Below are 25,135 nucleotides of genomic sequence, written 5' to 3'. Positions count from 1 at the left end.
AATGTACCCTTGCTAAATTCATGGAGACACTAGGTTGGGTGTGAATGCTCATCTGCTGGAGGGCAGGAAGGCTCTGCAGACAGATCTGGACTGGCTGGATCCATGGGCTGAGGCCAGTGGTGTGAGGTTCAACAAGGCCAAGTGCTGGGTCCTACCCATGGGTAGAAACAACCCCAGGCAGTGGCACAGGCTGGGACAGAGGGGCTGGAAAGGACCTGGGGGTGCTGGTGACAGCAGCTGAACATGAGCCAGGGTGTGCCCAGGTGGCCAAGAAGGCCAATGGCATCCTGGCCTGGATCAGCAATAGTGTGGCCAGCAGGACCAGGGCAGGGATTGTCCCCCTGTACTGGGCACTGGTGAGGCCACACCTCGAGTGCTGTGTCCAGTTCTGGGCCCCTCACTGCAAGAAGGACATTGAGGTGCTGGAGGGAGTCCAGAGAAGGGCAATGGAGCTGGGGAAGGGTCTGGAGCACAAGTCCTGTGAGGAGCAGCTGAGGGAGCTGGGGGTGTTTATCCTGGAGAAAAGGAGGCTCAGGGGTGACCGTATCACTCCCTACACCTGCCTGAAAGGAGGCTGCAGCCAGGTGGGGGTTGGCCTCTTCTCCCAGGTTACAAGCAATAGAAGAGGAAATAGTTTCAAGCTCTACCAGGGGAGATTTAGGTTGGAAATTAAGGAGAATTTCTTCAATGAATGTATGGTCAAGCACTGAAGTGGGTAAACCAGGGAGATGGTAGAATCAGCATCCCCAGAGGTGTTCAAGAAATGACTTGGATGTGGCACTTTATGCTGTGGTTTGTTTGATATGATGTTCAGTCAAAGGTTAGACTTGATGATTGTGGAGGTCTTTTCCAACCTTAATGATTCTATGAACTATGTCATAGCAGCATGTTTTAAGGCAAATATTACTCTCTAATAATTGTCTGTTCAATGAGAACTGTAGGCAATTTTCCAAATACTGGGAATTCATGACATACAGGAGCCAGGACTCTGAGTTAATTTTGGCAGATCCTTCAAATTAAAAAAAACCAAACCAAACCAAACCAAAACAAAACAAAACAAAAAAAAAAAAAAAAAAAAAAACAAAACCAAAAAAAAAACCAAAAAGCAATTTAGTAGTTTGTGAAGTTCCTGAGAGACTCAAAACCCTCATCACTGGTGCCACCAGAACAGGTTTTTTTTCCTGGCTATCAGGGTAACTGGAAATTTTAGTTGAGCCCTAAAATTTTTGAGATGTAATAGCATCTATTCTGGCACAGTGTAAAATGGCTGAGGCCAGAGTAAGGCTTTTGTGATTTTATGAGCTGGCATACAAGAAAGTGAGCTATGAATGGCTATTAATTTGGACCATGAGAAAAAAATGAGCAAAATTTCTCTGTGTGCTCCAAAATGATACAAAGTAATCTACTTTTCTCAGATTACTGTCACAGAATTGCTAAACTTCAACCACTTTTCAGGGAAAACTGAGGACATCCTCTGTTTTTTCATCTTACCCATTCTGATAGAGTGAAAATGTGCTGTAACGGAAAACAATATGAAAAAAGTTTCACTAGAGAAACAAATCCTATTTCTTTACCCCGGGAAGAATAACAGTACCCTGAACATGAATAAACCTTAAGGACCATATGTATATGAAACAGATGTGTGAAGCTTTGTGATAAGTAGTAACTTCCAGTACCAAATCAAGCTGAACCATAACCAAGAAGAGTGATTTCACCAGCACTGAAAGTGAACAAGTGGGCAAAGAGGGTGGACAAAGTTGATCAAGACAACTGGCTCACTAGATCTACTCCACTCTACTTTGAATACTTCTGCTCCCTCTCCCATTTCTTTGAAAATCCCCAGGAGACACAACATTCAGTGAGCCCTTGAGGAATCTCTGTCCTTTCCGAGAATGCTCAGAAACTAAGAAAAGAAGAAGGGCAGAAGGGTGAGTGCATGAGCAGGGAAAAACAGTAAAGTAGCTCTATGCCCCATTGTGCTACAGTCAGAATCAAGATCTACTTTGAGTCTTTCACTCAATTTTTTAAATTGAATGAACAAAATCCATTATCTCTGAGGCGTCAGCCCTCAGTCTTTGTAACTAAAACATGATTTCATTGATGATAGCTCATTTTATCATCCACTTTTTTAAACATAATTCTGCTGTGCTGTCTAAACTGTGGTATCAGCCAGTTGTTACTAAAACTTCATCAGCAATTTAATCTTTATGACTCTTTATTGTTACAGGGCTCAAACCTCAAACCACACCCACTGCATGAAGTGGTATTATCTCTGAACTGTGAAGTGCTGAGGGCTGTTTCTGATAAATGCAATGAATTATAATCCAGTTCTGTGCAAATCACACATCATATTACACTTCTTACTGTGAGAAAGTGATTCTAGTTATTCATTAATTCAATTGAAAAGCAATTTAAAACAAACTAAAATAGAAATGGATTTTCTCTCCCTGATTTTCATTGAAATGCTCCCATGGACAATGTCCAGCAAACTCTTAATGATCAGATACTTTCAGAGCAGTTACTATGGTAAGCACTCCCCCATGACTAGACAGGATGTTGCTATTAGAGAATTGTGATTCATCATCAAAGTAGTCTCTGATGAGAGAACAGTTATTACATATTTTGTAAAGTTTTCTAAAAGTTAACTCTGATATAAAAGGTATAATCTTTATCTTCTAGGAAGTTTTGATACAAATGTTTACTAGGTTTAAGGAAGTTAATGTGAATCATTCACAATTATGCAAGACTGTGGACTATTTGGGTTACAGGAATAAGTTGTACAGAAGAATCTCTGGACAGGAAGAATGATTAGATGAATGAATGAATCTGTCTTCCAACTTTATTTAGTGTTATGGAAACAATTCTGTGCCAGGAAGTCATATGATCTTCTAAAAAGCTTTCAAACATGGGATAAGCACAAAGTCCATAAATCTAATGACAATGCATTTATGACAGCTTGACCACATCAAGCTCTCCTGGATGTTATGCTGCGCAAGAGTACTTGTTTCTACAATGCCCTTCTATTGACAGCTAGATGAACTTGTTTTTAGGTACTGAGATGATTTTATATTATTCTTATATCAATTACAAGCAAACAAACTACACAGGAGATTTGTTAGACTCAATTTCCTTTTTAATCAATAAAGCACATAGAATACTTTTACAGGAAAAAGAAAATGCTGTGCAGAATGTTGTGGTTTTATTTAAAAGTATGTAAATCCCCTTTTATTCCTGTTAAGTGGTATAGTTAAGAGCAGTACATTCTGTTTATCTTATTTGCTTTTATTTTTGAATGGGTCACCATCTATACAATAGGCAATTAAAGAAATTAACCAATTAGATTATGTGGAACTCATTAGATGAGTATGACCCTAACTCCGGCCTCTTGGTGGCAGGTGAGATGAAAACCCTTGGCTTCAGTTTAAGGTGGATTCCCCTGACTCAAGCTCTGAGGAAGAGGAACACCATACTCAAAATGACTCAGGACAGGATATGCACTAGAGGGTTCAGGTAAGGGGTCAGGGTAGGTGGGTTGTGTCCGTAGTAATGGCTCATAATAATGACTTAGAGGGAAACCAGACAAGCAGAGAAACTGCCCAGGGAGCCCAAGCAGCTGCTCAGGGAGATTGGTCTAATTCAGATGCTGTTTCCTAAGTCTTCTAAAATCATGTATGGGACCAGCAATCTCTAGAACAACCTGATATTGAAGCAGGAGTGTGCAGAGAATTCCTGCCCTATAGAAAAGTAGCTTGTCCATTCCCACTAAGCTACCTACTTCAGTGCTGAAGTTAGGAACTGAGCTGGGTGGGCCAGAATCCTTTTGTTACTTAATCTCAGGTTACACACCCAATTTATGAATTTTTACACGCTTTTGTTTCAATAAAAATTATTTATCTTATTGGTTATTAGAACCACATTACAATGCTAATGTGTCTATTTTTAGGAATAAAACTGATTACATGTTGTAAAATTAGGTTCTGGTACCTTTAGTGCCTGCCAAATTTTAAGTGAGATGTTCCTGATATTTGCAATATTGCTTTCAGTAGGTTTTTCTGTTGTATATCATGAAAAGCAGTAAAGTACAGCTCTTCCAGTGCTGTGTGGAAAGGCTAGTAAGGATAAAAACAGCGAGTTTACTAATCGCTAAGAATTGTGTAAGAATAATGTGCTATAGTGCTATCCCCTTGACATACTTGTACGTATGTATGTATACTTATCTTTTAAATAGATATTATAATTGAAAATGTGATAATAGGAAAAATGTGAAAAGAGAGAAAGCATCATGAATGAGGAAAGCAGTGTAGTGATACTAAGCTTATTACTGTTTTTACAGTGCAAAGGTCTAAAATGAAACACTGATCTTAAACATACTCTACTTTGATAAATACTACTGATTTATTTTTGCATAGTTTATCTAGGGAAATAGACTGCTCTTTTGACTTAGATATTTTTCAGTTAGGCTGATGCTTTAAAATAAGATATGAAATGTCATGAGAAAAATGAAAAGCTCCGGTTAACAGCTTATCATAACTAAATAGTGAAACACTTAAAAGTATTCTGCATAAGAATTATGTGTGTCTTACACAACTTGTGAGTAATTTTATGAAGCCAGGAAAAATGACCTCATTGTTAACAAACTGAATGAATAATAACAAACACAAGTATTTCCTCTGCCACCATAGACTTTCTACGTGTGCATAGGTGAGTCAAAATTACTTCATAATTCTGTTCCTTGACAAAACCATAAGAGGTTAACAACACTGCTATGCCTTTTCAGAGATACTGTGAGAAAAAAAATTACAGTTCCAGCATGTTCAAATGCTACAGTCACAAGTGCCATTTAAACCTTTCAATCAAATATATTCAAGCAAACTAATAAATTTTCTTCAAGTAAAACCTGTGTCTGGCTTGGGACTGAAAACACCACTGTATTAATTTATCTTCACAGCTCAACAAATAGATTTTTGGCTTCCTTCACAATGCATGAAGCAGGGATTCTATCCACAATTCCTCTACGACACTTTTTTGCTTCCATTCATGTATTCTGTGCTCAGATCCCCTTCAGGCAGGGTGCACTTCCAGCTGTCCAGACGAGCACAGCAACCATGTCCACTGTCTCAGCGTCTCTCCCAGGCTCTTGAAGCACAGCCACCCACAGTGTTCCCATGGAGGGCTCTGCCCTCTCCTCTGAGTCATACTGCTACCTTCAGCAGACTGCTGCTGTGAAATAACCACCTTTCCCACAGACACAAGAAGAAATTGCAAACACTTTCAAACTCAATCCTCCTTGGTGCATTCACAAAAGTCAGCCTTTTCCAGTAACTCCTTTCTCCAATTTAGGAACTAAATAGATGGGACTGAAGAGTCACAGCATCTTTCAAGCAATGAAGTACCTTCTGGCACACTTCCAGAGTTTTATTTGTCAGCATGCTCAACCCAATCTATATTCTCTTCTTGAAAAGTAAGTCTTCATAAAATTTATTGCTCTTTTTTTAAGCTATTACTATAAAGACAATGATAAGCAAAAACATTTTGGAAAATTGCTTTGATTTTTTTTTTTTTTTAGTATTTCAGTGACGTTTGTTCCAAGAGGAGGAACAAGTTTTCCTGGCTTCCTTGGAAAGGTAAAGCTTTTCTGCCAACAAGTATGTCTTACAGAACTTAGAACACCTCCTCAGCATTTTCTGATCTACTGGCAATCAATACTGACTCATGCTGAGGCAGCACCACACTTTGTGAGCATGCATCCTTTTTCTCCTGTTAATTTCGTGTAGCTCCAACACAGGAAGCTCTCAAGGTCACAGCACAGCCATGAGCCCTGGGGAGAGATCTTCATGGGAGGAAGACAAGTGCATGAAAGAAAGGAAGAAACTAAATGATCTAAATAGAAAGAAAAAAAATTCTTAAAGAAACTTTTTGCTATCTACATTTCAGTGTATTCTCATATAAACTTTTAATCTTTGACACAAAATAAACATCATTTGTTAAGTGCTTATTTAGTATGCAAATTCTTCATCACTTCTTAAACTCATAAGTAATAAAGATGAGCTGTGATTTATAATACTAGAAGAAGCTTGCCAGTGCTGAATTTCCTATCTGTGCTCTTTTGATAATTATTATTTTGTACACTTTATACTCATTGGATTAAATAGCTACACAAGAAATTTACAGTGACAGTTTATGAAGCACCCTGCTGGCTACTCCAAGATATACAGCAAGAGTCAAACTTTCAGGGTGATTCTAAACATCTTCTGCATAAATATGGACATTTCAATTTGCAGATAAAAATTATGCCCCTGCTTATTTGAGTACAGTGTACAATCAGATGGGCTTGAATGATTTGCGCATTTTTAGGCCTGCCAAAAATATATTTCAAGTTCAAACAGTTATGTGATTTCATGGATCAACTCTTTATGGTCCACTTGACCATAAAAATCTCTTTCTTGGAGTATCCTTGGTTCAGCTGGACATGCTAAAATGAGCGGAAAGAGAAATCCACGGTATTTCAGTAATTTTCACCCAGTATTCTGGACGTGCTTCTGTCTTCTGAGTTGCCATTGAGTCAGCTATCACACGGTATTTGGGGCATTCTCAAAGTTTACATGTTCTGCCTTGTGAATTGAGAATCTGCTTCCATGGAACTGACATTAGGAGGGAATATTGAAAATGATGCATTTTCCTTTTGAAAATCATAAAGTCATAAAAAAGACTGGGATTGCTACATACAAGCTGACTTGTTTTGTAATTTGGAATGAAAAATTATTCCACAGACACAGGTATATAAAAATATAACTACAAATTTTTCGTATTAAAAACCATTAGAATCTTTGAACTCAGTTACTCTCCAAAAATGAGTAACGCTTAAAGGTTGAAGATCACAAAATGCCGCAAGGTTGTTCATTCTTTTTTTGCATCATTCTTTTTCATGTGTGCTTGATTTTCTTCCTGTTTTTTCTGTTTCTTGGGGTTTTTAAATGCACCAGCATTTAGAAAGCATTGTAACCACTGCATCTAAGTTTATAATTTTACAGTAACATTTTGGAGGCAGACCTGAGCAAAAATTTCTGCTTTTTTTTTTTTTTTTTTCATTTCTCCATTTTCTTCTTTAGTGGTCTTTTGAAAAATCCAGCCTGAAGAAAAGAAAAAAAAGTGACTAAGAACTGCTCAGAGCATACAAACCATACTGGTTACATTAATGAGCTGGTTCTTAATACTATTTTAATACTTACACTACTGTACAAAGTTAGTTAATATTCTATCACTGAACTATGACAGTGTTTTTTCCTGGAATGGAAAAGCTAAGTATGGTTAATATATAGCAGAATTATTGGTGCACTGTTGGTGCACTGTTTTGCTCACATATTGTCAAAGGTTAAAGCACTTAATAGTAATATTTTTACTCAATTGAATAAATGATATTTAATTTTATAATGTCAACATTTTCAAGAGATCATTCATGTTTAAATTTATAAGCTGTAACCGTCTAATTCAATTAGGAACAAAATATTTAGCCTGGAGAAGAGTGCCCACTTGTGGCAAGACTTACACCACAGGCCTAGTATCTCTTGCACGGAGAGAAAACCTAGCTGACAAAGGTCACAGCCAAAGCTGACAGAAAAATCCCTTAATAAACCCTTACTCATACTAAAATATCTTATTTTTCTTTCCCTAACATAATGGCATTACAGGTTTCAATCGGATAGCACCACTTGTTACACATCAGGAAAAAGGCAGTGTAATTAATTATTTTGTAATTTCTACAAGATTTCACGCTACTTATTAGATTACTGTCTCTGAGATTCTATGAGAAAGAAATGACAGAGAACTTAAGCATGTTTTTTTATGGTCATGAAGACAAGGATGTGCAGCTTACCTTCCACAGAGCAAATATAAGCAGAGCAAGAATCAAGAGTCCGGCGAAGATGCTCAGGAGGATAACCCATAAGGGCACTGTACCTGGTGGATGTTCTTTGGAAATCTTAATCATGGTCTGCAAAGTGTTAGGAATGTAAGCAATAAATAATTTGTCATTCTAAAATTTCAAAACAGCAGCAGTGATTGATCACTATGCAGTGATTTTCCAGGGTATCACTTCATTTTAACTACAGGAATTTGTAGGAAGGAATTAAGAAAATATTCTCCAGCAGGAAAGCCTGTGTTTACACAATACTTTGCACTTTCTAAGGGCATTCATTCATGAGGGTGGCCCTGCTACAAGTCAGTACTCATTGTTATAAAGGACACAGAAATCATGAGTAGTGGAAGAATAAGCTAAGGTTTCTTCAGTACACTCTTCCTCCCTCAGTGCCTGCCTTCCTGAAGGATGGAGGTAAGCAAAAGTCTAAAAGGCTGTGTAGATACTAATTTGATTTTAAACAAGGCATATGTGGTGTAAACTATACAGGAATAAGTAATATTCACATTTAAATAAATGTGACCGTGTAGGAGTTTGAATTAACTGAAGAATTTGTTAGAGACTAACTTTATAGTTCAAAAGAGTATTGAAGAGCTGAAAATTAACCATGAAATTTTGTGCCCGAAAAAGGTAAATCTGAAAGTCCCTGTCTCATTATCTGCAAGCCTCTCAGCTGTGTTTTGACTCCTGGACTGAATTTTAATCTATCACTTAAAAGAAATTTCTAAATAGCAGTGGACCTCTGATTTTTGAATTTTCAAAAATATTTTGTGCAAGATGTAATTCACACTGAATATTACTTTTCTAAATTTTGTGGTATTAACAATAAGAAGTCATAATAAGATTTTTCCTTAAAAGATTGACATTGTAGTAAATAAGCTCCTGCATGTACAAGTTATCACAAAAGACCAATGTTCAAACACTATAAATGCTTGGAATTAAGAGTACTAAAAGCATAAGTAGTACCTCTAACAAAATTTAAGACATTTCTCTTTATATCTGACACCACTAGTATCATGTTATATACTTCCTTATCTAAGAAAATGATAGTGAACTTCTGAAAAATAAAAGATCCTGTTTCAAGTATGTATCCTGAGTAATGAAGTGGAAAGAAAGAATAAATAAGGCAATAATAAAGAAATACAAAGTAAGATAAATTTTAGTTGACCCAGCACAATTTTCAAATCCCATTGATTCTTTAAAGGAATTTTAATTATATTTTTAATTTACACAGCTGCAGGAAGTATTTATATTGCAGCAAGCAGAAAAAATTCAGACAGTATCCTTACCCAGGTACATTGTTGGGTATTGGGCTTTCGGTGTTATTTTCTGACTAATTCTGAGACTTCTACTATAATATGAAATCACTTCTTTTTAGAGTAGGATAATGCATTACTAAAGGTAACAATTAGTTCATTAGTAATGAATGAAAATGAATGATTCCATAGTACAATAAATTCTATGAAGAACAAATACATCAATTATCATGTCCTTACCTCTAGTTTTTGATGGTCATTTCTCAAAATCAGTGATGAGTTCTCACTCCTAAGTAATGCTTTCACAACAAGGGTTAAGCTGTGAATACTGGCCTAAAAGAAGAGAGTAGGTACTATGGTTTACAGTTAGGTATTTTGAAGTAGAAAACTTTATAGCAATGAGGAGGGTGAAAGAAAAAATGCTTTGGGAGATGCTGAAAAATGTGCAAGTCAGTGAAACTGCTTATGTATGTCACCTTCAGCATACACATCACACACATTATTGTTTTCAAGACAGCAATACTGCTTTAAAAGGGTAGATTGCAGAGATATCAAAGAAATATTAATTAATCCTTGAATGCTACTGTCTCTCTTCTGCTCTTTGTGATCCAAAAAATCCTTTCTAGAGTTGAGAAATCTTTCCAGATTAAGACTTAGTTAAAAAACATATGCATATTTGTACTCCTCCTTATATCTGCTGGATTAGACTTTGTGGATGGATTAGTAGCTATTAAAAAAGGACCATCAATACAGAATAAGTAAGGGTTGTCTTCTTACCATGATTTTAAATTCCTGCTAAATTTTAAGCACTTACTTTAAGGATAAGAAAGTGTGTGTGACACATTTATAAGGAAATTTTTAAAATAGCAAAAGAAAAAATTTCAAATATTAGAGGGGACACCTAATGAAAGACACAATTTTAATAGACATTAGAAACACTGGATTAAGTTTCTCAGCTCCAAAATATTCTGAATAAAAATAGAATTTACTTACTTTTATGATGGTAGGTTTCCATACTCTTAATGAAACATTCACTTGATATACGTCAGATGGGATCAGGGCACAGTTAATAGAGGCACAGCTGTATGTATCACAGTCCTGTTTAAAAGGGACCAGCATGAGGTAATAGGAAGAGACTTTTCACATCATTAAAATAAAAACATGTAAAGTATATTACAGATCACTTGCTATGACACCAATAATTAACTGGTATTAATTAGTGCAGCTTTTTATGTAAAAATGACACTGCAGTATATAAAACAGCTTGAGATATTCATGCTGTGGTAGAACTCAGTTTTTGCAGGCTGGCAAGCCCTGAGAAAAACCTGTTGCTGCAGCTATGGAGCAAAAGTCATCACAGATCTCCTAAAGGAGGCACAGATTGTAAAAGCAAGTGCTTTTCTACCAACACAGCTATGGCTTTTCTGCAGTGTTTTTCAAATATTGGGACACCTGAATCTCTCAAGCAGGGCAATATGTGCGTGTGAAAATTCAAGTATCTTTACCTCCTAGTATCACTTCCTAGCTGGGAGTACAGCAGGATTATGTTGTAAAAAGCCAGAAATAGTCACTTAGCCTAGACCTTTATCACATCTGTGAAGGACAATGATAAGCATGGCAAAATGCTCTTTCCATGACACAGTTTCATTTGCACCAGAAGCTCCACTTGCACTTGTACACTTTCCCCCTGACAAGCTAACTTAACTACAGCAGTGGAATTACTTCGTAACTCTTTCATCTAAATGTGAAGGGTTAGTCCTTTTCAAATGGGATCATCAATTACAGTTGAATGGAAAATCTGTCAGGTCACAGTTCTAGCATTTGAATGTATTTTCTATTGGATATCTAAAAAAGTTGAAAAGGAGATAAGAAACATTTAAAATATGACTATTTAGTAATTACAATGGGAACATAGATGGTAATGATTTATTCAGCTGTCAAATGTGCTACTGCTATTTACATATTTTTTAAATTAAAGAAACCTCAAACTATCTAAATTCAGTTCCATATAGAGTTTTGCAGCCAAATAAAACCAATAGTCTAGTCTACATAAAAAAGGTTTTCTAAGCTATTAAAACAAAATGAGTTTCTAAACAATACAGTTTGAGAGCAGCTTTTATATATCTTTTTCAGAAGTACTCAGCTCCAAGATCTGTATTAATATCTGGGGTGAATATATATACTATGAGTAGGCTTACCATAATTGTATCCCTTGTAGGTTCTTTTATTTTTGACAACACAAATGGTTTCCCAGTGCCAATCTTTAAGGGATCTACAGGGTAACTGGTTTGGCAGATGGCATTCTGTAAGCAGAAATACAAATAATATTGTCTGGATATGCAGTCTATTACATAAATGATCTGGAAACAAGCCAACATTAATAATATTTAATATTTAATAACAATTATAATGTTTACTAACCATTAAGTGCAATAAAATAGCATATTGCAAGAGTGCAGAATAGGAAATTCAGATGACTTATGTATTGAAGTATTATTATTCGAACAGCAAATGAAATATTTATGAGATAATTTAACCTAAACTCTATGCAGCTACTTAATCATCTGCAGAAGCAAACAAAAGCTTCCTGAAAGATGACCAATATGTGAACCAGCAAGAGTTGGCTATTAAATGAACTAAACAGCTTCTGCAGGGGAATCCACAGAGGTTCTGCCCTAGCAAGCAGACAGGCAGGTTAAGTGCAGGATGCAGAATCCTCAGTTGCAATGTCCAGGGAGGGGGAGCAGATGCTGGAGCACTGCTGGATCTCTGTGACTCCTCCACAGGCAGCTAGGAAATCCTTTGGTGTCCTCAGTGTGGGGGAATCGGTTCTTTCCAGTCAGGTCGTTGACTTTCACATTGGTAGCATGAAAAGAATTACAAATCTCCATAGTGCACTTTGGCACACTACTATCACTAGGGTGTAGCTACCAGGACATGAAACCTGCCTTAGAAAAAACAAGATTTATTGAGTTTATGTGCAAACTTCTGTCAAATAGGGTGATTGACTAGGAATGAAAATAATGGGGAAAGGAAATCAAGAACAGACACAACTTTTTTTGCATTCTAAATAGGATTTTTTTTTGTTCGTTTGATATTTGTTTTGTTTCAAAGTAAACCTTGAACTTTCATTCACATATTTTGGTTTCTTTTTCAGTTGGATAACACCACAAAACTAGGTGAAATTATTTGCAGGGAGTTGCACATATATGTCTCTGAGTGAAAGAAAAAAAAAAAAAGCAGGTTTAGGTCACCACTTAGTGATAGCTGGGTTTTTCAGCCATGTAGTTATTGATACAGCTGTAGCTGTAGTATCTACAGATAAAGGACAATGGAATTTGTTGGAATTGTGCTCTCTGCCAGTTGCACTGGAAGCGTGAAATGGAAAACTCAAATGAGGGCTGCAGTGAAGAGCATTTGAAACATATGACCTACCATCCCCTTCAAGATGTCTCAGTGCCCCAGAGAAGGAAGAAGCCAGAGGACTGCTAGTGCTGGAGAGCAGACATGCAGGAAAGTTAATTTCAGTACCCGAAAGAAGAGAACTGACAGGAGGTTGGGCTCTAGATGCACGCAGCAGGATTCCAGCATTTGCAATAAGCACTGCTGACAATGAAGAGAATATGAGGCTCATATCTGAGTCTGGCCATCCCAGCACTTGCAACATAACAAACTAGCCTTGTTATAGCACAATTATTGTTCCACACCATTTTAAATCTGCTTGTTTCCTTTCACGAAAATTTTTCCCTCTGTCTTCTTTTGCACATCTGTACATGCTCTTAAAACAATAACATCTTGTTATTTAGACTAAAAGCAATGCATAATCCCAAATGTTCCTTACAACATAAATTTCAAATTTAAATTGATCATAAAAATACAAATTTCTATTTTACCTGGGAATGTGACAATGCAGTAAGGTAGAGAAGAGTGTTCTTGGCAGCTGTTACATTGGGAAATAAGATCTGCAGTGTGAGGTTTGGCATTGGAAACTGTTCACCTTTTTCAATCTATAAAAAAAGAAAAATGTTTTGACTAGTACTCTCCTCATTTTGTAAGCATTTGATTGTGAGCCTTTCCTTTCCTTTCCTTTCCTTTCCTTTCCTTTCCTTTCCTTTCCTTTCCTTTCCTTTCCTTTCCTTTCCTTTCCTTTCCTTTCCTTTCCTTTCCTTTCCTTTCCTTTCCTTTCCTTTCCTTTCCTTTCCTTTCCTTTCCTTTCCTTTCCTTTCCTTTCCTTTCCTTTCCTTTCCTTTCCTTTCCTTTCCTTTCCTTTCCTTTCCTTTCCTTTCCTTTCCTTTCCTTTCCTTTCCTTTCCTTTCCTTTCCTTTCCTTTCCTTTCCTTTCCTTTCCTTTCCTTTCCTTTCCCACACTTAGTTATGCAAAAAGTGCTTTATATGGGAGAGAAGCCACGCTATCGGTGGCTCCTGCTGGTTCCTCCTCAGGTGTGCTTAGGTAACTGCTCTCCTGCTCACCTGTTCCTCTCTCCTGTTTTCCCTGAGAAGACAACAGGACATATCTGTAATCAGCAGCTCTTCCCGGAAAGGCCTGCCATGGCTGAGGATTGGGTAAGCACCTAGCTGGAATTGCCGTCAGGGGAATTGGTGATATTGTCTCTGAAGTGGACAAACTTAATAAATGCTCAAAAACCTTTTAAACTTTTTCCTCCTGGCTACTTATCTGTGATTAGCTGCTTGCAGAGATGAGTTTTACTTTACAAGATTATAAATGGTATGCTCTGCAATCCAGCAGCTTTTTGACTCAGAAAGCAAAGATTTGCAAATTAGATGGGTAATGCCTTAAGCACTCACAGCAGACAAAAAAAAGGTAGCTGAGTAAAACAGTGTATGGCCTAAAAAAATAGAAAAAAACCCCTTTGTCACTGCTATTTAGTGAGAGCAAGAATTTTACAATATCCCATTTTTTACAGATAGAAGTTGATTCAGAGACTTTTATGCTTTTTATACAGGACCCTTGCTCAGTTTTGGAATTGACACTGGGAGACAGGATGCTCTCAAGATAACTTATCAAAAGTGCCTCTCCTGCTCTCTTGTAGCCTCCCATTAGGTACTGGAAGGCCCCAACGAGGTTTTCACAGACTCTTCTCTTCTCCAGGTTGAATAGCCCTCACTGTCCCAGACTGTCCTCACAGGAGTGGTGCTCCAGCCCTGTGATCATCTTTAAGGCCCTCCTCTGGACCTACTTGAGCAGTCCCAGGTCCTTATTTTGGGAGTTCTAGAGCTGGATGTAGGAGTCCAGCAAGGATCTCACAAGAGCAGAGTCCATTAAATATCTTTCCCACGTGATTTTACTTTGCAGTATTCATTCAGCTAGGAAGACCAAATTCTTGGAGCATGGCATTTGCCTATCATAAACTGGTCTGGATTTTGGAAATGGCTGTTCTAACCTGCAGCAGGGATAGTCCAAGTTCTTACTTAACAGGGCATGGTCTCTTTCCCCAGCTGAGGACAGAAGGTCTAAAACCCACCAGAACTACTCTGCAGGAGATGGGCCATCTGAGACCCTCTGACTCCCTGCATTCCAAAGAAAGGAAGGAAGAAAAAGATTTTAAGCACAAAATGCATGGAGAGGGTTTAACATGTTGTATACCTGCTATTTAAGTAATGCAAACCTAAAGAAAAAAAAAAAAGACAGTACCTATGTAATACATTTTTAGTTGTTTCTTACCCTATAATGTAGAGTCACTTCATCCCCGATCTGCTCTGTTGTGTTAATAGCAGTAGGGACAGTATCATTTGCAGCAATTATAACATGGTGCTCTTTGAAAACACTGTGGGTTAAAGAAAACCACCAAAAAATAAGCACACAAACTTCATAAAACCCCCTAGGAGTTAATAATATAGTTATTTTCATTATTTCATGAAATTCATGACTAGTTTTGCCATTAAGAGTGCATTGCTGCATCCACTGAAGTTGAACTGCTCTGTTCTCTGAATAGGCTCCACTTTTTATTACATACATTTAGAATGTTTTGTTCAGATATAACTACAAAAAAAGGCAAATATTATTCCCAAAATTAACATATTAGGGTCTGATTTTGCAGTCCTTATTCTAATTGTGCAGTCCCTTATCCTGGGCATTGCCATGTGAAACAGGCAGGATACTGTAAAACACAGAATCAGGAAAAACAGAACAAAGCCAGCATGTTGCAAATTCAGCCTTACTCCCTTATGGGAGAAACAAAGGCTGGATTTGAAACATGAAATGCATCCAAAATAAATTTGGCTTAATTATTTACACCTGTACACCATGAAATGTTGTTTACGAATATTATACAGAATGCTTTTCAGAGATGGAATCTAACTGAATTCTGGCTATTTCTGAAAATAAAGTGTACTACAAGACCTGCACTAAAGTGTAAGTCCGAACTTAAAAAAAAACAAATGCCCAAGAACATAAAATTAAGGCTAATTTTTGAAGATGGAAATCAAACACCACACCATGCAATATTATAGTGATACAAACCCATGGCCATCAGGAAGCTGGAAGTATTTGTTTTCTTATGTATCTGAAATGCTTTTGAATGAATATAGCAAAGTACAGGAACCAACAAAAGCTGCTGTTGTATTTGCAAACTGCAGATCAAATTTAAATAGATAAAATGAAATTTCAGCAAGTTAGGGACAGTAACTGCTCCATTATTTCATGACTTGCCTTTTCACTGAAGCCTGTGCTTCTGCTTTATGAGCTTTGAAGCTGTTTTTTGTAGATACTGAGCACATTTCAACAACAAAACAATACTATATTCTCCTTGAACACCTGAAATTTACTGTGCTAGCAAATAAAGTACAGAGAAATGTCAATACCTTACAAATATTAATCCTACTTCATATTTTACTGGAATTGTAACATGTCCTCTGTTGTCACTCAAGGTCTCAGGTGGTTCTTCACTGTCACTAAAACAAAACAACATATGTCACTCAGATCAGATTGATGCAGATACAACACAGCTACTGGGTGGAAAGGGACCTTAGAAACTGAACTGAGTTCTGGGTATAAAAGGACACTACTCATTTCCAGTTAAGTACTGTCTTCTAAAAATAAATTCAAAATACTTCTTCCAGTAACTAATGATTTAAGTCCTGCACCAGTCACAGCTCATAAATGCATCTTTGTTAAAATTACAGATTGCAGGTGACTGAATGAAAACGGATCAGTTAAAAGCCACACCATCCCTGGATTTTGCAGGGACAGAAACACTGAGGGCAAGTGCATTCTTTTACCCTATCAGGGACAACTTTGGCAATGCTCTTACTCTTTGAAGGCCAGAGCTTTTTGTTAACCGTGATTAATGCTAAAGTATACAGTAATTCTCTAGGAGAATAAACCTTTGCTGAAGGTAAAACAACCGGAAATTATGACTCACTTGTAACTCTCAGGCTGTAGAGAGTAACAGCTATTCATTTAGTCCACTCAATCCACTGCTGGACTGAATACATCTGTAAGGGTGCCAGCTCTACAGAAGATTTAAGGGCTTGTGAGTTCAGAAGCCACTTGTGTTTTACTATGAAACAAAACTGTAGAGCTTTCAAAGAAAAAAATCAGAAGGCAAAGACTGCAACTAACCTTGTTGCATACACATGAATAGTAGCATTTTCCAGGAGATACGATGCATTGAATTGGAATGATATTTTGAAGGAAATCTGTGTAGAAAAATACATTACACATTTTAAAAGGAAAACCAAAAAGCACACACTAATAGGGATTGATATAATGAAAAATGTACAATTTTTTGCTTTTATCTAGGGAATCCTTATTCATATTTTATCAGTTTTCCACGAATCTGAATGAATCCACTATTTTGAATTTGTCCCAACTATTCCCAAATTGAATAGTTATCACTTATTAAACAGAAGACTCAAATTTTCACAAACCTCAAGCAAAAATTTATATAGTATATTAGAAACACATGGCTAAATAGTTCTTAATTGAAAGCAATTGGTCTTACAAGCAATTTATCAAAACCTCTTTTTTCCCTCCAGTGAGGAGGAAATAAAGCTTCAAAGCCTAGCTACTACAGGGGAGATGAGCTGCCTGTAGAAGGCTGCTGAAATATCACTTAATATATAGTAGAACACCTTGAGTGCCAAAAAGAAATGTTTGCAATGTAAATAAAGAAGAGACTGCTAGGTCTCAAAAAAATTTCATAGGTATTATAACCAGGGCAAATCTAACATCACTTGGAATTACTCAAAATTTAGGAACAATGGCTCTTCTTCATATCCTGACACTTAAGGGTAATTTTACAGGAAGCGAAAGTTTTCCTATTCATTACTGTATGGAATTTTCAGCTCAGACTTTTATCTTTCCTTCTATATGTACAAATCTTTACTACAAAGTGGTCCACAGAAAGTTGTCCTAGATATTCCTATTTAAATATCATATATTTTTAAATATATTCATATTTTAAAAGGAATTTATTAGGGATGCTTATCAGTGAATCAGAGATTCGTTTATGAATGCAAAGAAAAGTGTGACATTTCTAAATTTAGGGCTTTACAGCTACAGACAAACTAACAAGCAAAGCATGAAAGGAAAATGTGAAAAATTCAGTAAAGCTGGAAATGGAACATGGTGGGCAGAGGCATTGGACAATACACTTATTTGGCTTCAAAAAGTAACAGCTGAATTAATCCCTACAAGTCCAAGACACAAGCTGGAAAGTTTGTGTGGGAGGCAATCTAAGAAGACATCTCTCATGATCCTCCTGGTGCAAGATAGAGGGGCAAACAAGAAACTGCCAGGAAAGACTGCCTTATTTTCATGCAAATTGATATTTCCCAATTCAAGATCAAGATCTAAGTATGTTTTTTCAAAGGCCTAGTTTAGTTAAAGCTCTCTCTCCATTCCAACAGGAGATATAGACATCACTGGAACTATTCAAGATGGAGTTTAAGTGGACTACTTGCTGGAAAGGCCTCTCATCCCCACTGAGCAGAGGTGAAGTCTTGATACCTGACTTTGGCGGATCTGAGTAAGCACTTCCACATACCATCTTATTCTGTCTTCAACCAATGGACTACATTTTATATACAAAATAACGCAATTTATAGGCTCCAGGCTGTGGAAAGCCTGGGGACAGACACCTCTGGCCAGGTGTGCCACTTGTGTGTCACTTGCCGTCTTTCAGTGTCAAGGACGGCAATATGCATCTATTATTTCCTCACATACCACGACTGACTGCCCAGGAACTAAGTATCCAACAGTTTCCCATCTGGCTCTGTGCAGCTGACATCAAGGATAGCTTGGGAAACATGCATGGACAGTTTTTGGGATGAACACAAGAGAAAAGAATTTCAGAGATGGTAGGGACTACTCTGCCTTTAGAACAAGGGGCAAGGAGAACTTGCATGCAGGGGGACTTTTTACCTCTTCTGCAGGTTTTAGAAATGGATATCCCACTTTACAGGTGATGTTGTGATTAGATTCACAGCTATCTTTCTGTATATCCTAAAGGGAAAAAGAAAGTGAAAGCATGGCCTTGTGCAAACTCTTTTTAAATTTTGACTGAGCATCATAGACCTGTTGAATACATATATCATTGCCACTTTTCACTGTCAATACATTGTAAGAGTCAAAGCCTTAACTGAACTAGAACAAAAATAGGACGCCACAAATTCTGCAAGACAATTTTCACCTATGGACACTTATAGCAAGTACTTGCCATTGTGCCTTTCTAATGACAGTGTTTGGAACATTCACAATTATATGCCTACTTGGCATCATGCAAATTAGTCATGGGGTCTAGCAATCAACATATCTATAATTACACAGTTTTCAAATTTTGTAAATGTGTTGCTAACGTAGCAATAAAAGTGACATTCATACTCCATCAATTATTGCCATAGGATCAGCAACGGTGCGATGGATCCCTGACTTCTCCTAATGTGCAGTATCAGGACCGTTGACAGAAAACAAACTGCTCTAAGTGCTTCTCATCTGAACTGAGGTGTATTTGTAGCATATCTGCTGAGGCAGGAAGGAAAAGAGCCACTTTTGGAAACGCTGTCTGAGGTAAGAAAGATGCATGCACTGATATATCCTGTCCTACCACAACAGTGCTTTTTCTATACATGTGCAAAAGGAGAATTCTAGGGGCTCAGGAGTTCTACTGATAAATAACAAGGCATTTCTTGCTCTACAGGTGTACAGGTGATTCATAGTGCTGACACTTGTCTAACAGGCAGTCACTTTTTCTGAGTGCCATTGTGAAATTTGCATCTGTATTTTATGAACAGGGCTAGGCAAGAGTCCACTCATGTCAAAATCAATACACTCCTTTAGAGGCATAAGCAAGGAGAGCAGCCCTGGGGAATCTCTTTCAATCAACTGAGATGATGCCCCAGGAATTAAATTCAGGTTTAGTAAAAAGGCTTCCTTGATCTCTCTAGCAATATAGGTTATGATAAAATTGATAAGGTGAAAAAAATCCTACCTCAATGCCAGCAAATATAATATTTGGAGAATATTGAACCAAAACTCTGGTATTATAGGCACTGTCTTTTTTGTTCTTCACAGAGAGCTGGATGGTGAACTTATCATTGCGTGACTTTACAATGAATGGAGATAAGCTGTAAAATAGAGTAAGAATGTTGGACATCTTAACTGTTGAATTTGTTTTTAACATAAAGAGAAACTTCTTTCAGTCTCCAGACTATCTGGTTTCTGAATTGGAAAGGAAGCCCCAGTGTTATCCTATTAGACTACAGAATTTATAATTCACATAGAAACTTTGTACAGATATCAAGCAATACATTAAACCCAGTGTAGTTACCTGTCTCCAGCTATGCTTGCTTTTACAATCAGAACAAGATCTGAAATGCATTTATTTTTGGCTCCACAATCTTTTGTGAAAGGAATCTGCAAAAATAGTATGTTTATTCTTAATTTTGTTACATTTATTGTCAAACACTTGCATTTTAATACACTATGTAACTTTATGTAAGGTCTTCTCTTTAAAAATCAAAGAAATCTTCCCTAACATTAACCAGTTAAACATGCCAATATCCTGTAAGACGTATGGGTGAAACATAAGCTTTCTCATAATTCCCTTCTAAATGGTTCACCTGCATTCTGAAAAGAGGCATTACTAGAAGTATGAATGATGGCAAGCACCACCAAAGTAAATGGATAACACTCCTCTGCTCCATGTATGTAAAGCCTGACAATAAAATTGTTGGTAACTCTCTTCTATCTTCAGTCAGCTACAGAGAGCTTTGAAACCCCAGCATGATTCACAAGCACATTGAATCAAGCTTTTAACTCCTGAACACTCATTTAGAGGGAACATCTCCAGGACAGGCTCAAGACCCCTCCTTCTCTAGCCAATTTGTGGGCAATCGTTTCAGCTCTTGTGTGAGCTATGATTTTTACCTGAAATGCTTTGGTTAGTGATACAGAATCTTTCTGACTTACATATTCTGCTATTGAATTTGGCAAGTTGCTATCAAGAACAGGTCCACTCTCTGGATCAGAAAAATTGAATTCCAGCAAAACCTTTACAGAGTCCTGAAAATCAGGCTTATCCTAGAACACAAGGAAAACAAAACTGCGGTTACAGAAATTCACTTTCTTATCTAAGGAGGTTAAAAAGACCCAAAAAATGCTGAGGTAAAATACCTTTCTGTCACACTGTTGCCATTCTTGCCAGAGAAGTATCTGAATGCTTGCAGTTGATGATGAAACATTTAATGTGCCACGCATTCCTTATAAACATCTACCAAGGTTTTTGTGTATCTTATCACAAAACTTCACATAGTCTGAGCATGTCTAACATAGTTTCATTTAAGAATATCTCAACTGACAACTCACAGACTTTTCTCTTCTAGTTGTGCTCAGAGGATGAGCAAGATAAGCATCAGCAGCATCACCTTTTGTGAAGTCAAACTTAGGCCTGCTGTTCGGTGCAGAAAATTCTGGGTATCATTTACCATTAGTTTTGTATTATGATACAGCTGTGAAGTCACTAAGCATTTCAAGTGTGGGTAGCTTACAGGATGCAAGTCCATTCACTCCACACATTAGGTGCAATCTGAGCAAATGCATACTCACAGTTGCTAATTATGCTTCTGTTTTGCAGTGAATAAATACTCTCTGTTCCAAACCTGAAAGTTTTTTTTACTGTATTTTATTAGGAGGAATAGCACCAATATGCAAACTAAAATTCTATTTCACATGCTCCTGCTGAGTTTTGAGCGCACCTAAACTGCTAACCATGACAGCTTCTTGGTTCCAACAAGTGAGGCATGCTTTTCTTAAGACAGACACAGAGACATAGCTAAAGAGACTGTACATAGAAGTAAATAGTTTGTATGTGTATAAATAAATAAATCTAAGTTTTAAAAAAATTTCATGTACACTTCTTAAGATTAATTCTGAACACAGATTTTGTTGTCTAATGTGCAATTAATGAAATACATATTTGGGTTACACTAGCATCAACATGAGAAAAATACTTTAAATGATTTACTTGCCAACATGTAGAAGTTATGTTTTGTACATTCTGACCCTTTGATAGTTATATTTTTTTGCATTTTCCTCTCATGGCTTTCTGTGAACAAGCTCCGAGATATCTGTCTTTGTGCATCAAGAGTAATCCAATACTGCAGACCTGCAAAGGAGGTTGAGATCAATGTTATGAAGCACTTTGCCTCTACACATTCTTTTTTCCCAAAATATCTTAGATGCACTTGGAATACTGAATTTAGAAAAGTTGAATTCCATTTTTTAATTAATAAATGCATGAGAGCATAGGAATTTTATAGCTTAAAGCTTCCATAACTTAGTGCTTATCTACTTACTGGATTCAAATATATCTTCTTTTGACTTTAGTCTGGTCTTAAAACAAATTGTGGCATCTATGCATATTGTTTTTCTTATATTTATTTGACAATTTTGTTGTTGAATATTGATGCTTTTAGGTGTAAATTGCATGGAAACGTTTACTTCAGCCACATCGCGAGACCTTAAAGAAACCACAGAGAAAGTGCTTGGAAATAAGAGCAGCAATTTTTTTAAACTTAAGAATGAACTTACAAAATATGCAGCACTCAACATTTGGATACAGACACAGAACCACAGAATCCTTTAGGTTGGAAAAGACTTTTAAGATCATTGAGTACAACTGTCAAAAGGCTTATAGCTAAAAAGCAAAAATCCCTTAATGTCCTTTGGGAAATAACAGAAGCATAAAATCCACAACTGAAATGAGATTCCTGTGGCACATGTTGATGGTACCATGCTGCAGTACAGTAGCAGACACAGCGTTGGCCATGTTATGCCAATTAAGAGGCTGTCTATTATTTCATGTCTTCTGTCTTGGCTGTGTGATACTATGAAAACAACTGGCAGTTGCAATGCACTTCTCTGGCACATTTTCAGTCTGCATTTGCCTTTCTCCATTTAGGCAGATTACTGCATGCCTGTTAAGTGCCATCACAGAGAGAACTCATCCTACTGAATACGTAAAAGTGAGCAACAAAAAAGGAGAGAAACAATGTCCTCAGCAGCAAAATCCTATAAAGCACTAGAGCATTTTTTAAAGCTCAACTATCATTCAGGAGGGAAAGCCTCTGAAGAACTGGGGACAAGAGCAACATGATAGTCTAGAAGAGTAATTAACTACATATCCTATACATAGGACCAGTAAAAGAGAAATTACAGAGGAAACAGTCAAAGGATTTCTCCACAGTGCTGTACTTGTTTCAGAAAAGACACCAGGTGAAATATTTCCAAAAGCATTTAGGCAACTCTACAGAGCCAGATCTATTTTAAAAGAGACTGAAGGCCCAGACCCATCATTGAGAGTATCACAGATGAACATAATATTATACATAAGTTGGAGGGTAGCATGCCATCTCTTAGGTTGTGGGTAGAGAAACAGGCTAATATTTGTCCCTAGTTTGTTTCACTTTAAATCTCCTTTGCCACTGAAATGCATTCCTGTCTCATCCTACTCCCTGATCCAGTTCCATTTTGGCCATGATATGCAAGCATGCCAGTGTACTAAACCAGCAAAAAATTTAGCTGGCAAAGCAACTTTCTTCAGAATTGCGGTCTCAGCAATGCAGTGAAGGGCACCACACTGTGTTCACGCATGGAACCTTTAGATAGAAATTACCAGGTGAAGTTCAGAAGAAGCTGGGAGCTTGAGGATGGTAGAAAACCTTGACAAACTTGATCACCTACTAGGTGAGTTAGGTGAAACAGGAGGACAGGGAAAGCAAGGATCTGGGTTAGCAATTTCCTTACCAGAGACAGAAATAATTTTAGTTGTGCTTTAGAAATGAGGAATTTAATGTCACATTGTTTATTTCTCTTCTCCCTTAGAAATTATATTGCTCACTATTACATCTGAATAGTACTCTTATATAAAGAAAAAGAAGTCAATGTTAAGCAAAAAGCTTAGTTTAATTTTGCAAATTTTCTGTAGGGAGTCAAACTGCAGTTTTGCTATTAAGAAATAAAATCAGTTTTCTTAGTGAGGCCTTTAGATTTGAATCTGTTCTTGATACTGTTAATAAAATAATATGCAACAGACCATGAAAAAGAGAGAAATTCTGTTTTTTTTTCCTGTTTTACTTAGTGCCACAAATGGAATCAGTTCCTATTTTGAAGATGGTCTACGAGGACAAGTTCTTCATTCTAGGCTAGCAAGAGTTCTATAATATTCCTGTATTTATGAAGGTATACTCTAAGTTCTATGCTCATTCCTCTAGAGAGATGTAAAAAGAAGAATATTTGCAGTCGGTGTCAAAACATGAGATGAAACCAGTAACCTTACAAAGTCCAAACAGTCATGCATGCAAGTTACACTGGTACCCCTAGTAAAAGATTTTTTTGTGTCCTGACAGCTGCTGTGAGTCTCCATACCAGAAGAGGGCAGCCCCACCAAGGCCTCCGATAGTAACATCAATCAGCCCGTCGTCGTTTAAATCCATTTCTCCATGCACAGACTGGCCAAAAAATTTCACTTTTTCCCCGTCTCCACCTGATGCAATACGCTGTGAAATGCGTAAAGAGGTTAATGCGGTGCACTTTGAAGGGTTTTGTAACAGTCAAGATGCATTTGACTGCAGTGAGATGGGGTTTAGGCTCTTTAACTACATTAAATTTTCATTACAATACTCTTAAAACAGTTACCATGGTGATGAACACACTATAAATTTTCAGATTGCAAAATATCTGCTTTTGTGGCTGTACAGAACATGTCAGAAGGTTTCTAATAGAAGCATGCGAATATATTTTTTAACAACATTAAGACTCACATTCAGTTAAATAACTATGAGTTTAAAAGTATAGAGCAATTTAACAAATAAGCTGTTACAACTGGTCAAGTCACAGTCTCATCTTATGTTGGGAAGACAGGATTATAAACATTATGTACATTAAAACAGCTGGCAATCTGTAGAGTTTTACTTCATACCTGTGAATACTTTTTACTGATTGCTTTGCCATGGCCATGATAAATATAAACAGCTCCCCGATGGTCATCCTCTAAGGGAGAGCCTATTACAATGTCATTGTACCCATCCAGGTTGAGGTCCTTCACTGCAGCAATCGCAGTCCCAAAGCGTGCACCGCAGGGCTCATTCTTTAGAACTTTGCAGGTGTCCTGTTTTAATGGTGAGCAGCACGTTTGCTTTACGGGTTCAAGACTCATCTGATATTCAAACTTTGTCTGTGGAAGGACAGATTTAGAGTTTGTGAATTTCCACCAATGTTTCAGCAATGCAGACTTTTAAGAGGTCCTGTCTAGAAGACAAATGGATGAATTAAACAAAACAATTACAAACTATTCTTAGTGATTAAGTGCACTGGAGAAACTGTGATAACTATAATTCAAGTGCTCCTTCTGAGCAGCATGTGGCAAAAACATCCTTGCTCCTTCTCTTTCTGCCTCTAGATGCTTCTGCATATTTCTCTAAGTTAGAGGTTCACAGAAAAGCAC

At 37.1% G+C, this 25,135-nt stretch overlaps 1 protein-coding gene across 1 annotated transcript in view; it reads right to left on the bottom strand.

Moving 5' to 3' along the window:
- Positions 1 to 2,828: 2,828 nt before the first annotated feature.
- The window catches only part of ITGA1 (integrin subunit alpha 1), a 74,926-nt gene continuing 52,619 nt past the window's right edge, over positions 2,829 to 25,135 (bottom strand). The window contains exons 14-30 of the mRNA XM_069002371.1: positions 24,611 to 24,865; positions 24,058 to 24,188; positions 21,987 to 22,150; positions 21,660 to 21,796; positions 20,602 to 20,712; positions 19,961 to 20,046; positions 19,622 to 19,757; positions 18,556 to 18,636; positions 16,753 to 16,829; positions 15,993 to 16,082; positions 14,854 to 14,956; positions 13,065 to 13,178; positions 11,370 to 11,474; positions 10,165 to 10,269; positions 9,412 to 9,504; positions 7,874 to 7,990; positions 2,829 to 7,130 (exon numbers count right to left, since the gene is read on the bottom strand). Coding sequence (XP_068858472.1) covers positions 7,086 to 7,130; positions 7,874 to 7,990; positions 9,412 to 9,504; positions 10,165 to 10,269; positions 11,370 to 11,474; positions 13,065 to 13,178; positions 14,854 to 14,956; positions 15,993 to 16,082; positions 16,753 to 16,829; positions 18,556 to 18,636; positions 19,622 to 19,757; positions 19,961 to 20,046; positions 20,602 to 20,712; positions 21,660 to 21,796; positions 21,987 to 22,150; positions 24,058 to 24,188; positions 24,611 to 24,865 — 1,950 coding nt within the window. The 3' untranslated portion in view covers positions 2,829 to 7,085. The remainder of the gene's footprint in view (positions 7,131 to 7,873; positions 7,991 to 9,411; positions 9,505 to 10,164; positions 10,270 to 11,369; positions 11,475 to 13,064; positions 13,179 to 14,853; positions 14,957 to 15,992; positions 16,083 to 16,752; positions 16,830 to 18,555; positions 18,637 to 19,621; positions 19,758 to 19,960; positions 20,047 to 20,601; positions 20,713 to 21,659; positions 21,797 to 21,986; positions 22,151 to 24,057; positions 24,189 to 24,610; positions 24,866 to 25,135) is intronic.

The sequence above is a fragment of the Aphelocoma coerulescens genome (assembly GCF_041296385.1).
Source record: "Aphelocoma coerulescens isolate FSJ_1873_10779 chromosome Z unlocalized genomic scaffold, UR_Acoe_1.0 ChrZ, whole genome shotgun sequence".
Taxonomy (NCBI): Eukaryota; Metazoa; Chordata; class Aves; order Passeriformes; family Corvidae; genus Aphelocoma; species Aphelocoma coerulescens.
This window is presented reverse-complemented; position numbering and strand designations above follow the sequence as displayed.